At 37.8% G+C, this 13,382-nt stretch overlaps 1 protein-coding gene across 1 annotated transcript in view; it reads right to left on the reverse strand.

Annotated features, from left to right (window-relative positions):
• The window catches only part of LOC140731709 (sodium-dependent serotonin transporter-like), a 54,404-nt gene that overhangs the window by 21,905 nt on the left and 19,117 nt on the right, over positions 1 to 13,382 (reverse strand). The window contains exons 4-8 of the mRNA XM_073053410.1: positions 12,480 to 12,699; positions 10,598 to 10,736; positions 6,543 to 6,677; positions 2,565 to 2,668; positions 52 to 179 (exon numbers count right to left, since the gene is read on the reverse strand). Coding sequence (XP_072909511.1) covers positions 52 to 179; positions 2,565 to 2,668; positions 6,543 to 6,677; positions 10,598 to 10,736; positions 12,480 to 12,699 — 726 coding nt within the window. The remainder of the gene's footprint in view (positions 1 to 51; positions 180 to 2,564; positions 2,669 to 6,542; positions 6,678 to 10,597; positions 10,737 to 12,479; positions 12,700 to 13,382) is intronic.

The raw sequence follows: 13,382 nt of genomic DNA on the forward strand, positions 1-13,382 counted from the left end.
GATAATACCAAGTTGCAATAGAACTACACCACATTTACAATGTTGTCCTACCGATATCTTTGGCCACTTCAGCCACTTCTTCATTCCTCCTTTCTGCCATGTACCCAAGAATGGTAAAAATAACACAGCCAGCCACAAAACTGGTCAAGCAATTCACAGCGCTTGTGATCAATGCATCCCTAAAGCAAAAAAATGAAAAAAAACAGCACATTATTATGGTTTAGATGTCCATATTTTACCAATTCACACTCGTACAGTGCTGAAACAGATTTTTCAGTCCACCATATCTATGTTAACCATCAAGACCGTGTCTATAATAATTCCATTTCCTAGTCCTTGGTCCGTAGCCTACTATCGACGTAGTAATACACGATTGTCAGGCCTACCGATAAGGATATTTTCAAAATTGTGTTCATTCCTCAGTGTAAACCCTTACAGTTCCATGTTAATGTATTAGCTGTTAAGCATTTCAAATTTGAAAACAAAGGCCTGAGCTCTATTCCTTAAACTTTGTCATGATTTTAAATTGGGAATCAGTAAAAAAAGAAATGGCATTATAACATAAGACCATGAAATGGAAATCTGGGATCACATAACAGACACTAGCAGCATTTTCAGGATTATTACGGGTTACTTTGTGAAGAAATCAGGTGACCCTAAAATTTAAATTATACAAAGGTGAGCATACATCAATACGTTGTGATAAAAGGGAAAGCTTATGAGGTCAAGAATAATATACAAAATGCAATGTTTGGTTATAAATGGATGAAAGGCATATCTTGCTTTTGGAATGGATTTCCACATTCGTCAGTACATTTCCCTGAAAACTATTAAGTGAGATTCACTCTTCTGCCATTTTCTGGAATGTTTACAATTCTAGGTAAGCACTTTTAGATAGGGTTTAATCTCTTCCTTAACTTTATAATATACTCCCGATACAAGGTTAATATATTAGAAATGCCTTAAGACGTATATATTCACGTAAGTAATAACTTCTTTTCAGAAAGTCACTTAGAGGTACAAAAATAAAAACTACAGGCCTGGACCCGCAGATGGCCATTTTATAGAGAAGAATGAACAATCTGCAGGACACCTCCCTCTGATTTCCTGCTTTGTCATTGGATTCACAGTGATCCCAGAGGCAGGTGGAACAGAACACACTTGCCCCATTGATAGCCAATGTAAAGTGACACCACATCCTTGTGAATAAGATTTAGTGGTAAATAGTTTACTTAATTTATTTTAACATTTTAGAATAGAGGTGACTCCCAAGCTACAGAGGGGGATGAGTTGTATTCCTAGAAAGTGGTCCGTACTGCGATTTTCTGTAACGCAATGCCAATGCCACACCTTCTGCACATGCATCAAGTAATACGAGTAATATGACAAAAATTCTGTGAGAATGCATTTCATTCTGTACCTCAGATTTTTGGGTAGTGGTTTGCAAATTTCTTTAATCAAACAGCCAGAAAGTTGGGACTTTCTGTATTTATTATGATTTATTAAAATGTGTGCTAACATCAAGTCTAATTAATTATTTTACTGCTCTTTAAATAAGAAGATCCATTTTATCAATTCCGAAGTATCGCTCTTCATTGAAGACATTTTTAAATGTCTCTATAGGTGTTTGAATGCAGCAAGCTATCAAGGCTACCAGGGTATTTAGAGGCAGGGTCTCAGCATTGGACACTTGATTTCTGCTCGAGTACAGAAAGTCCATTGTGTGCAGAGGGACATGTCAGAGTAGGTTAACATGGACAGGCACTGTAGGCAGTGAGTTTGGGCAGCAGGGTTAATCCAAGTCATAGATGAGTACTGTAGTCAGTGACTCAGGGATTTCATTCTATTTCTCTCTATGCAGATCTCACCCAGTTTTCCAAGCTGACCAGACTTTTCTGCTTTCAAGATATCCTTCAAATGCTGCTTTTGATTTAGGAGCTATCTTAAAATAGTGGCCAATTATGCTACCAACTCAGTTCTTTAGCTTCTGAGAGGAACCCATGGGATTCTAGGGAGAAATTGCAAAAGCCACACAGACTATATCTGAGGTTAGGATTGAGCTTGAGTGAGTGAACTATGAGGCAGCAGTTCTACCAGCTGTACGCCGTAGTATATTACGTTTGTAGAATATTTTATAATTACACCAGTGAACTTTGCCTCAATATCCTAATGATATTTCTAACTGATAATTGCTGTGAGTTGGTATCAAATTCAGCCCAACTGATGAAATAAGAATGTCTATAGATTCTGTTCAATAATTGCCCTTTAACCATGATCCTAGTTGGAAAGTGTTTAACACATTAATTCACCATAAAGTTACTGCAATAGGGACCACACCTTTTAAATTTGTGCCATTATTAGGCGAGAAGTTTATCTTGTAGCCACTCCTGTTGATACCAACACTGGTCCCAAAGATGAAACTATACACATTTCCCTCTACTGAGCTGCTCAAATCCACTGGGAGCCAACTTTCAACAAAATTGGAAACATTTCTAATAGCATATACACGTCTAAGCAAGAATTACATGCTGAAAAATAATTCACGCATTGTTTTTGTGACTGACTTGTAACAGTTGTTGGTGAATTTGTTATAGCTGGCAAATGCCAACAGAACACCAAATCCTGGGCCAAGCGAAAAGAAAATCTGTGCTGCAGCATCTACCCACACCTAGAAATTAAAGAACACAAGTTACTTAAATCCAAAAGAAAGAAGTTTACTGTTGCAATTTTATACAGATCTATAGTTTGAGATTGTGTGTGATTTTTAAACAGATGAACAGAAACACTGGAAGGAAGATTAATTATTTGCTGATGAATCAACCTTTCATCACAAATATAAACAGAACATAGTAAACCTTGGAAGAGTGCCAGCTTTATACTTTAACAATAATTTAGTACCAAATTGTAGAGGGATATTGATCTTTCCTTTTCTCATTATCCTATCTCTATTCATCTGCTTTAATACAGAACATACCATTGTGAACCACTTACATCAATCAGCACTCTTTATCATTCAATGTGGTTGCTAATTCATTGCGTAATGATGTTGTATTGTACAACTTACTGTTCTTTTTTAATGTCTTATGGGAGGATAGCTCAGTTTGCTCAATCCGCCTTGCCTTTGAAACAACAAAGAAACTAGAATTGTCCATGATAATGGCCCCCAACACTAAAGTACATTGTTTTAACACAATGTATGGCTCAGCCTTGGATGTGAATTACAGAATTTTACTCCATACTGTGTTTTTAACTTTTTTAAATTAAAAAATATTTTAATTAGTTTGTGTCTTTTATTAAATGGACACTGAAGGAAATAAAGCATGCACTACAAAGGAGACGTGCACAAATTGGAAAATCTAACCTCCACCTGCCCCACGTGTCAATGCCTGCAAATCCTGCGTGGATCATTTAGTCGACTCAATGTCTACAAAACTGTAATGGAAACCAGTCATTCTCAATCAGAAGGTCTCACTAAGAACGTAAAAACAATGCAGACACAGGATGCTTACTGGCTGTTTTACAACTGATAAATAATCAAGACAGAGACTCACTGGTTGCAAACTTTAGTTGGGCCTATGGACAAATTCCATAGTCCACAGCAGAAGGCTGTGTCCTATGCAAATCTGGATCCCACTGAAGTACAAAAGTCAGTGTGCAATTGCAAGTTGCAACTGGGAGAGGCACATACAGTACGTATAATCTGATTGTGCCAGGCAGTGAACCTCCACCTGCCCCACGTGTGTCAATGCCTGCAAATCCTGTGTGGATCATTTAATCGACTCAAAGTCTACAAAACTGTAATGGAAACCAGTATTTCTCAATCAGGATAGTCTCCCCAAGAATGTAAAAACATGTAAAAATCAGCATTTCTGAAAACTATTTGACTGACATTAGAACAGTGACAGCACTCATTAGTACTTCACCAGCTTAAATAAAAGCACTTCTGGATGTGAAGTTATGAGATAGAGATAATTCATGTTTTTGCTTATATTCTTCAAAGAATTGTTTTACTCTATTTTCCTGTACATTATATTGTGGAAAGTAAGAAATTCTCAGCTAATTCATCCTGGTTCATTAAAGAATACATGCGGAAACAGAAAGTCAACTTAGGCCTGCTTACATGAGTAGCAAAGCATTCTGCAGAACAGGTAGCATCTGCAGAAAATGAAAAACAAAGTAATGTCTTATGTAATTGCTCATTCATTAGAAATAGAAAAGTGAGAAGCTGCAGACAGGGAGGGATAGAGAGAACAAAGTATTGAATTGAATTGACCTTATTACTGACACCCTTCACATACCTGAGGAGTAAAAATCTTTACATTACGTCCCTGTCTAAATGTACAGATTTATATTAAGTATCTGTGTCAGGATGCAGACCAAAGTTGAAAGGGTAACCAAGAATGTGAATACACACAATTAAAGATAGAGGGGAAACTTTTAAAATGAGCAATTCAAACAAAACTTGCTGGATATTTCATTTTCTGTGTTTTGGGCTTGTCTTTGATTATGTTTTTAACTTAGTGGTTATCTTGATAACTTGGGTGTGCATCCTGTCATAGGCATTCCCTCTGATAACTCCACCTTCACCCTTTGCTACTTAAATATGATTGTCGTCATGAGACATTAACTCTACTATTTCCTCCTGAATACTGCCTGGCTAGCCGAGTGTCTCCGAGTACAGAAGTTGGCACCTTGCGTTGCAGTTGTACTAGACTTTAGTGTGACCACACTTGAAGTATTGTGTAAATTTGGTTGCCCTATTATAGAACAATGAGTCATAATTAAACTGAGAAGAGTGCAACATGCTGGGTTATATGAAGAAGCTGGCCAGATTAGGAGCTTACTCCTTGTAATGTAGGATATTGAGGGTTGACCTTACAGAGGTGAACAAAATGATGAGGATAACAGATAATATCCTTTCTCTAGTGAGGGGGAACTAAAAGCTAAAGGGTGTAGGTTTAAAGTGAGAGTACAAGATTTAAAATGGACCTCGGGCAAATTCTTCACATACAGAGTGGTGCATATTTGGTCCGAGCTGCCAGCTTAAGTAGGTAAAGGTAGGTAGGTAAAGTGCCAACATTTAAAAGACATTTGGAGAAGTAAATGAAGTGGGGCTTAGAGGGATATGGGCCAAGTGTGACTAGCTTGGTTGGCACCATGGTCATCATGGAGGACTTAAGCTGAAGTGTCTATTTCCATGCTGTTTTGCTCTAGGACTCTAAAAGTTATCCTACAGCAGAAGAGAGTTTATTTCTCTGGACTCAGGTTTACCACAACCATGGAAATTCACGAACAGCAAGTCAGATAACAGTATGGTTTATAGGCTTGCAATTTCATGATTATTGAATTTTGTCTGCATATATTCACTCTTTAAAAGCTTCACAGAAACATTCAAAATTATTTACAGCACAATACATATACAGAAACTGCAGACTGTCGGTAATGTTGTTAGAATGGACAGCAACAATAAAAAAAAACAGGGAAGTTAATATGAAGTACAATTTCCTGAAAGGTCATTGAACTGAAATGTTAACTCTCCACAGATGCTGCTTCACCGAATAAGTATCTCCCAACATTTCCTGTTTTTACTTCAGGGAAGCATTTTACTGGTATGTTAGAAAAATACTCCCAGGCATTTTTACAAATGTAGATGCAAAACCAGTCCATATTATTATTAAAGATCTCTTCTTCGACTCATAGCCCAGAAAAAAAAAAACAGATCTGTCAGGAGGGATAAGGCAGAAAGGAAGAAATTTAAGAGGGAAGGAAGTCTGAAAATTGAGATTATACTCCATCACCTTACTGCATATATGTCAAACTCAAAGCCCGCGGGCCAAATTCGGCCCACGGTGGAATTATCTTTGGCCCGCGAGATAATATCTAATTACTATTAAAGCTGGCCCCAGTAATCGAAGCGCCTATGGCGTATGATATGGCTAATGCTGAGTTTATTCAGGTACCAGGTTTTCAGGGTTTTTAGTGTTTATTCGGCAGTCTTCTTCATAAGAAACGGAATTTGTAAAGTGAAACACTTTGTAGTTATAGCAGAGACTGAGACACATGAGAGCAGGCTGAAAAAACGGAGGCAACGAAAGCTGCGTTCGCACGCGTCCGACTGATCCGGCCCGCATGAAGCTGCATTTTACTCAATCCGGCCCGTGACCTAAAATGAGTTTGACACCCCTGCCTTACTGGGACATTCTATGACTGTGCCACAACCTGAAATGTTTCACAAAATATTAGGAGTAGACTATCTGGCCCATCAAGCCTGTCCTGCCATTCAATAGATAACTACCATAACACTTAATTCCCCAGCTATGCAAAAATTTATCTGTGTCACATTAAGTACATTTAATGTGGTAGCCTCTACTTCTTCCCCGGGCAGACAACTACATTATTAATTTTCTGGCTTTTCAACAGATTTTGAGGTGGAGGGAAATGAAGAACAGATAATACATGGTTACATATGAACACCTACTAGTTTCAATAATGTAGTAAATCTGTATGTTAATAAGGGCCAATCTGCCCATGGGTTGACTTACCTGGGTGGTAAATAGCTTTTTCCATTCAGGCCTTAGATAGAAGAGGATTCCACGCCAGGCCCCTGGCAAGGTTGCACCCCGCACCAAGAGAATAAACAAGACTATGTAGGGAAGAGTGGCTGTTACCCATACAACCTGCAGGCATAAATAAACAATTCAGGCAGTTGTAAAAATAAGCAAGACAACACACATTTGAATGTGCCATAAATATTTATACAAGACAGATTGCCTGCTGTGAGTCTTCCAAGCTGCAGAGAATCATTTATACTTTGCTTAGTCCACAATGGTGCAGGTCTGTTTAAATCCTGTTGTGATGGGAGCAGTGCTATGTTCCAGCTGCAGAAGAAGATCCAACAAGTATGTTCACGTGTTTGATTGGTGAAACTGGAGCAAATTCACTGTGCTTCAGATTGGAACAATAGGGTGGCATTAGAATTTAAAAGTTAACCTTTAGATGTGACTGACTTTTTGAATTGTTATGTTGCAGCCAACAGAAATAAAAGAATGAGCATAGCCAGTACTGATGTACAGCGCTATGGTCAGGTCACAGGTACATACAGGACTTTGGGACATCAACAGTGCTGTAGTCAATAGACAGGCAGGTAGGCCATGGGGTCACAACACAGTTACAGATGTGGAAAGGCCAATCTGCCTAACTTAATTCTGAACCATTTCCTTTGTAGCTGTCAGATACAAAAGTCTCATGTCATTGGTTCAGAGATTATTGAGAGCTTGGCTCTACTGATGTTATCATTTTCTGGAAATAGTAATGATTTGAGCCATTCACAAAAATAATGAGGTGCAAGTTGTAAAGTGAGGCTCATTTACTGGAGGCATACTTGTAGACATAACAACTCTATCTATTTGAGTTAATGACAAGCAGAGATCGGGAATATCGGAGAATGTACAAAAAAGCATAACTCCTATAAATTACCACAAACTCCACTGTATCGAAAAGCAGAAAACCTGCAGGTGCTGGAAACGTGAAATGAACAGACAAAATTCTAGAGATACTCAGCAGGTCTTAATAAAGTTAATTTTTCAGATCACGGACCTTTCATCATAACTGTAAATTAAGAAAGTGAGTGTGTTCTCAGCTATTGAGGGAAGGAACAAAGAGGATAAAGCTCAACAATATGATTGTGACCAAGATTGTCCAGATAACACAATGTTATATAATAGGTGATGAGTATTAGTTAATCATGGCTGATGTGAATAGAGAGAGATGAATGAGGGCAGTAGAGAGACAAAGCTGTAAACAGTTGCTGGAAATATGAAATCAAAGAGAATGCTAGAAATATTGAACTAATTACATATCAATAGCAGAAAGAGGAAAAACTGAGTAAAATGTGAGAGATGAAACTAGTCAGTACAGATACAAAACTAGAAAGGCTGGTATTTTAAGTTTTGAATTTAACATGCTTGACAGAAGGTGAGATTTCTCGTGTTTGCTTTGGGCTTGGTTGGAACATTATAATGGGCCAAAGTCAGAGGTCAGACTGGGATGGGGTCAGAGAATTTAAATGATAAACAACTGAAAGTTCAGGGTCACCTTTGCAGACTGCTCTGGAAATCAATTACCCAGTCTGCATTTGGTTTCTCCAAGACAAAGGAGAGTATACCATGAGCACTGAATGTCATACATTAAACTCCAGGAAGTGCAAGTAAATTGCTGCTTCACCTGGAAGGATAATCATTGTTGGTCACTGGATGGTGGCAAAAGATAAAAGATAGAAGCTACATCCCCCTTGGAAAATGCCATGAAAAGAATAGTTGGTGGAAATGGAAAATTGAACCAGGGAAGTGTGGAAGAAACAGTCCCTTCAAAATGCTTAAAGGAAGGTTAGAGGGACATATCTAGTGATGGGATCTCATTGAAAATGGCAGAAATTAGTGAAATCTGTTGTATGTGAATTTGTTGGGCTCTAGAAAGCTGCCATTCAATTTGCCAGGATGACCCTGAGCCTCCATTACTTGTCAATTTAATACTCATTCCTAATTATATTACACACCAGTACCTCTGAGATGTCTTCCTTTTCCCTTAATCAGGACTTCCTTTCTACAGATATTGACAAAGCTCCTAATTGTATCTGCTCCATTTCCTGCATTTCTGCTTCTTCCCCTTCTCCTCCTAGCTCGAGTTAAGTTAGGGTTCACCTTGCCCTCCCAACCTATGTAAAGTTAGGGCTTCATCTCATCTTCCCCTTGCAACCACAACATTCACTTTCAACAGGATGTCCTCTAAAATCTCTACCACCTTTAACAAGATTCCATTCCTCCCCTCTTTTTCAGCATTCCAAAGACTTTATGCCTGGTTCAATATTCAATTTTTGCCAATCACCTGGCTTTTCACAGAACTTTCCCATGTAACTACTTGACCCCTTTACCTCTTCCATTCCCAGCAACTAAGGATACAAAGAGTTCTTGCAGGTAAAGCAGCAAACCATTGCACTACTTCTGATTTATTATACCGCATTCCATGCTCATAGTATGGCCTCCCTCCAAAATGATGAGAAGCCAAATGCAGGTCAGGTAACTGCCATCTTGCTACTTTAAATCCTTGTGCCACTCACATATTGACCTCCTTTTGGCCTTTCACTATATTCTTCCACTAAATTCCGGCATAAATCCGAGTAATGGCAGGATTGAGTACTCAATACCAAGTTCCATGAATCCAGAAAACCAACCTTTCTTGATTGCATTAGAGCTGGTTTAATGTAAAGTTGTTCAATTGTAACTTTTTTTTTCCACACCAGACAATATTGCTTGGTATTTCACACTCACTTCCTCACCCTTCTGGTTCTGATGAAAAGTCAACACTCTGAAACATTAATTTTGCTTCTCCACAGATGTGATCTGACCCACTGAGTATCTCCAGCTTTTGCTATTTTCATATCAACTCTAGTGACCAGTTTTTGGGTCTCTTGAAGTATGTATTACTGATGAAATCACGGTAGGATAAAGCTACTACAGGTCAGGGCACTGGAGTTCAATTCTAGCGTCACCTGTAAGGAGTCTGTATATCCACCCCTTGAATGCATGGGTTTTCACCAGGTACTCCAGTTTCCAAAGTTGTACCCGGCTTGTAGGTTAATTGGTCATTGTAAATTGTGCGATGATTAGACCGGGTGGTTTGCTGGCAGCACAGCTCAAATGGCTGGAAGGGCCTATTCTGTGTGGTATCAAAATATAAAATTAAATATCTAAGACATTGGGAACTGTTGCATTAAGTCCAAGAAAATGCACAACCTATGTGCTAAAAAAGAACACTGGAAAACAGAAAAATGAGCAGGTACAGAAAAAATGTACAATAAAATTCTGATAATCTGTCTCCCTCAGGACTCATTGCTTCGTTGCATTATGACTTTTGTTGCATTATAACTTTGCTGGTGATGGACTAACAGATTTTTCAGATACTTGGATTTGTTCCTATTAATACCCCAATACATTTTTAATTTAAAAAAAATTATGTTATAACAAGTTTTTTCAGTAAACTAGACAAATTTAAAGGTTACTCAATAAAGTTCTCTTTTGTTTAAAGGGAGTGCATTTTTCAAACAGCTGGATACCAAATTATCATGTCTTTCTGTCCACTTTATTAAGCATTATTACCTTAATCAGAATTTCTATAACTTAAAAATAGTACATTAAGTCTTCAATGTGTATGACCAGTTCATGTTTTCTTCATAGTTTGATTGTTTCACTAAATAATACTAATCACTTATTAAACAATGTTTGAGTAAATTTTGCTGTGATTTAGTTTCTAGTCAGCATCATACCGTAAGAGTAGTGTAGTAATTGTGAGGACCTAAAATCAAAGCTATGTTTTTGAAATACGTCTAATTTTACCTCATAGATCAATCAGGTAATCTAAATATTTTTACCCAGGCTAATAAAAAAAAAGTTCAGTGATATTAATCTTCCATAAATACTAACTCTGTGTCAAATTATTCATAAATTATTTCATACCAACGTGAAATAGGAATGTCATTTACTCTTTGGATAATAATCTCGTGACATGGTATTGATACTTAGTTTGATTTAACTTCACCTACTTTTCCAGAAGTCCGTATGCCTTTCCAGATACTGAAGTACACTACAGTAAATATAAGTAGCAGACAAATAAATAGATGCCAGCTGATGCCTCCCAAGTTGTCCAACCCACTGGATTTGTGGATCTTAAGCACTTTGCGACTGCAATAAAAATAATTGTCACAAGTTACAAGAAAACTTACAAAAGCAAATTTGCAACAAAATGCCTCAGTGATAATTTTCAGTACCAAGACTTTTGTGATAATTTTCAAGATTTGCCTTACTGTGTTTTACAGAGGGCCTTAAGTAGTAGATGAGTCTTTAGCTCATGTGATGAAAAATATTTCAGGGTGATAAGGCATTTCTTAATTGGCTTTGAGAGTTAGCACTATTGCAAACTATTTGCAGCTTTACACAATTCTTTCACCCATTACCTAGCACACAGTTGCAGGAGTACATAAGAGTACAATAAGTGTCTACATCGGCGAGACCCGACGCAGATTGGGAGACTGCTTCGTCTAGCACCTACACTCCGTCCGCCACAACAGACAGGATCTCCCGGTTGCCAGCCACTTCAACTCTCCTTCACATTCCCATTCAGATATGTTCATACATGGCCTCCTCTACTTCCATGATGAGGCCAAACTTTGGTTGGAGGAACAACATCTCATATACTGTCTGGGTAGTCTCCAGCCCCTTGGTATGAACATCAAATTCTCCAACTTCTGGTAATTACCTTCCTCTCCCTTCCACCATTCCACCTTCACTGTGTCTCCTCTTCTAGCTGCCTATCACCTCTCATGACTCTGCCTTCTTCTACTACCCATAGTGCTTTCCCCTTAGATTCCTTCTTCACCTCTCCTGTCTATCTCCTCCCTGCTTCCCCTCCCCCACCCCTTGATCTTTCCTCTGATTGGTTTTCTACCCTCCCCCCCACCTTCTTTATAGGCCCCCTGCCCCCTCCTTCTTTAGTCCTGACGAAGGGTCTCGACCCGAAACATTGACTGCTTCTTTCAACTGATGCTGCCCGACCTGCTGAGTTCATCCAGCTTTTTTGTACGTCTTCATCTGCTAAGTCAACAGCCTGACAAAACTAAAGATAGCATTTGGACAAGTGCCAATGCTGCATATTAATACAACAGCTACCAAGTGTTCCTAGACAATCCTTTACAAAAAAATCTTGATAGCATCTTCCATCAAATTCATTCTTTTAATGATAATTCTGCAGGATTTCCCTTTTGTCCCAAGGAACCTTAATGTGTGGGAAAACCCTGATGAAGTATATTCTAATAATTAGTAAGCCCATAATTTATGACAGAGCAATATGCAGGTAGTATGAAATTAACTGTGCTAACCTGTGGCTTACTGTATATGCAAGATCACTTGATTTAATGATATTGGCTTGTTATTCTTAAATTGAAGTAAACAATGATCAGCAGATGTTACCACACACAAAGCTCTAAATCATAATCATAGAAACCTGTGCCAAAACAGGAAAGCATTAAACCCATTACGTTTGATGTTTCGTCTCAAATTATGTCAAGAATCCCTCTACTTCCAGGAATGTCACTTGACCAATGAGTTCCTCCAGCAGCTTGTTTTTTTAGCTCTGAACCCATTATGCTTGACTTTCTAAGAATAGAAATCATAACTTATAGGTGGAATATCTTTATCAAGCTTAGATAAAAGCAAAGCAGCGGGATATTTTAAAAGTAACTAAGGGATTAAATCTACCTCTAGCATGAACTATTGTTACAGAAAGACAGATCCAATATGCAGGTGGAACAGGAGTAAACATTATTTTGCTCTCCATTACACCTGTGTACTGGAAATGACATGATCAAGATTCAAGATTGTTTTTAGCTTTTCATGCCCCAAGCTCTGCATCCACTTACATGCACTTACGTATAAAATTCTTCAGCAGGAGAGGCAGAAAACTTTGTCCATGTGGCATTATCCTTTTGGAAGTAGTTGGTACAGTTTCCAGTGTTCCAGGCGTTGTTACAGTTGGTCCATGGGAGCTCAGAAGTAAATGAGGAGTAGAGGTAGTATAGAGCCCAGGCCATAACGGTATTGTAGTAAAAGGCAACATATAGATCTATTATACAGATTGCATATCCAATCCCTACAAGGAACAAGAAAAGCAGTTTTTTTTAAACATTCACTGCAGAAGAAACATCCAAATACTGAAGAATCATTGCAATAGTTGATTCTCTGCTCATATTGAGGTCTTAATTGAACACTTGAGTTAAAAATAAAATGCTATCTATCAAGCTATTTAACATTCTTAGAAGTTAAAGTACAAAAATAAATGTATATTTTTTTTAAACAGAACTAAACACAGGTTGTACTTTTTTGCACAGAAATCAAATATTACAAATAGAGATACATAACCAATATGCATAACAGTTCTGGAAGTGTGACACAGACAAGGCTTGGATTGGTTTTTGTCAGTTATCACTACTGACATCCATTTATAATACAGGTTAAAGATAAGTTAACTTACTTATCTGCTTCTCATTATGCAATGCATAAATTCACATTATATTCAGAAACAACTTTAATTGCTTTTTATAAGCAAGTGTTATCATTAGGTGATGATTGAGGCAATGTTAAATAGTTGTATGATAAGAATCGAAGATAAAGCAGTTAGCTCAATTTCTGAAAAGAAAGATCAAAAGTTGCATCTTATTAGGCTTTCAAAAAGTTTTCAAGCAAAATTAATTGGCAGTAGGTGTTGGATAAAGTTGCAGATTTAAGGTACAGCATACAAAGTTAGATGATGTGGGATGGAAAAGAAGAGGTGTA

This window comes from Hemitrygon akajei, chromosome 8, assembly GCF_048418815.1.
Source record: "Hemitrygon akajei chromosome 8, sHemAka1.3, whole genome shotgun sequence".
Classification (NCBI taxonomy): domain Eukaryota; kingdom Metazoa; phylum Chordata; class Chondrichthyes; order Myliobatiformes; family Dasyatidae; genus Hemitrygon; species Hemitrygon akajei.